Here is a 1,701-nt window from a genome sequence, read left to right on the forward strand (position 1 = left end):
TAGTCTGGTAGGTCATGGAAGGCCTGTCCGGCAAGGGAGACCCTGCCAGCAACCGAAGTTCCCGCCGGCACAGCCCTTCCAATCACTCCCACATTCAAGCCCGGGCCCCACGACAAGGAGGGAGTCTCCAAACTCGCCCGGGAACTTAAACTATCCTATCCTTTTTTTTTTAACGTGGTGGAAATTCTTTATGGATACCCTGACCCTGGGGGGAAGGGCCAAGGTTATGTGAGACTCCCTCTTCCGTCTCTCAAGAGGGAGGAGGTTTACCCAGTAAAACCACCACAGTGTGTCCACTCAGCTCATGATAGAGAGGGATCTGGGATTTTCTTTACGAGGATGCGCGCAGATCCCTCTCTGGAGCTCGGAAGACCTGGAGGGGAAAGAACTGCGTGTTTTCTCCCCTCCTGCACTCAAGGTGCCTTGCATACTCACACTTGGTGACACTGCGGGACACACACCGCAATGTCATCCCAACCCGGACCGCGTGCAAAACGAGCCGGGCCCCCCATCCCGACTCGTCGCGGTCCCGTGGCGATTTTAATTAAACCACCCCCTGGAGTAGACGGTACCACCCCGGGGATTACCGACCGCCACGTATTCTTCCTTCGCGTTCCTCTCACAAGCGCTTCTCCTCCGGGCGGATAAGCTAACGAGGGGAGACCGGCTCACCCCAACGCCCACCACCCCTTTTAACAAAGATTTTTTCTTCCTCCTTCCCTTAGAGAGGGGGGAGGATTTGACACTACCTGAGAGTGCCACGACCACGAGGACGACCGCGGTGAACGGGGGCAAACCCGCCGCCCGCTCGCGCATGCCCTCGAGGTCTTCCCAGAAAGAAAGGAAGCCTTTCCCTCTCTCTTTTAGATGCCTCCTTCTGCTTCACTGTGATGAAGCAGAAGGAGACAACTGCACCCCACTCTTCCTCCTCCCTGGAGCACAGCGCCTTTACTAGGCCCTCCAGGAAGAGGTCTTCTTCTATTTTGGCGACCAGTTCCCGGCGTTCAGAGGCCCACCGTGGACACTCTTCCACCGTGGTGTGCTCGACCGAGTCACTGGCCGCCCCACACTCGTGACACTGCGTCGTTGACTCGCGTCCAATGCGACACAGGTACTTACCGAAGCAGCCATGCCTGGTAAGCACCTGCGTCACACGGTAGGCGAGGCGTCTGACCTCGTTGTCCAACCACACCTCCAAGTGGGGCCGGACAACCCGGACGACTTCCTGAGCGTCCACGTCTGGCTCGCACAGGAACTGCTCCCAGTCAAAGAGCAGTTGTCGCCGGGCTTGACGCTCCGACTCGGCGAGGGCCTCCCGCAGAGCGTCTTCTGCGAGGTCCTCCTGCTGAAGTTCGACTCGGCGAGAGTATCTCGCCGAGTACATGTCAGCAAGGAGGGCAAGGGGAGGCATCCCCGCCCGCCGTCTCTCTAGCTACAGTGCGGAAGCCGCATATGACGCGAAGGGCTGCTACTCGTTGGGAGGAGCGGAGCAGCCCAAATGTGCTCCGCACTCCAGCCCTCGCAGCGGCTTCCGCTCACAGCGGCGCCCCATATAGGGCCACCGAGTGGACAACATTTGCGTAGAGTCGACGGACTTTAAACCTCGGACCCCCAAGGTTCGGCTGAATGCGCGCCAGCGTATTGGCTACTGTCCGAACTCTGGGGTCCAAACGAGCAAAGTGCTCGTCAAAACGCCACTTC

At 59.0% G+C, this 1,701-nt stretch overlaps 1 protein-coding gene across 1 annotated transcript; it reads right to left on the reverse strand.

The window, feature by feature from the left end:
- Positions 1-745: 745 nt before the first annotated feature.
- On the reverse strand, positions 746-1,384 carry LOC109861058. The gene has a single exon (XM_020440542.1). The coding sequence runs from the start codon at positions 1,382-1,384 to the stop codon at positions 746-748; it is 639 nt and encodes a 212-aa protein (XP_020296131.1).
- Positions 1,385-1,701: the final 317 nt, after the last annotated feature.

The sequence above is a fragment of the Pseudomyrmex gracilis genome, unplaced genomic scaffold (assembly GCF_002006095.1).
Source record: "Pseudomyrmex gracilis isolate BER0280 unplaced genomic scaffold, ASM200609v1 scaffold_554, whole genome shotgun sequence".
Taxonomy (NCBI): Eukaryota; Metazoa; Arthropoda; class Insecta; order Hymenoptera; family Formicidae; genus Pseudomyrmex; species Pseudomyrmex gracilis.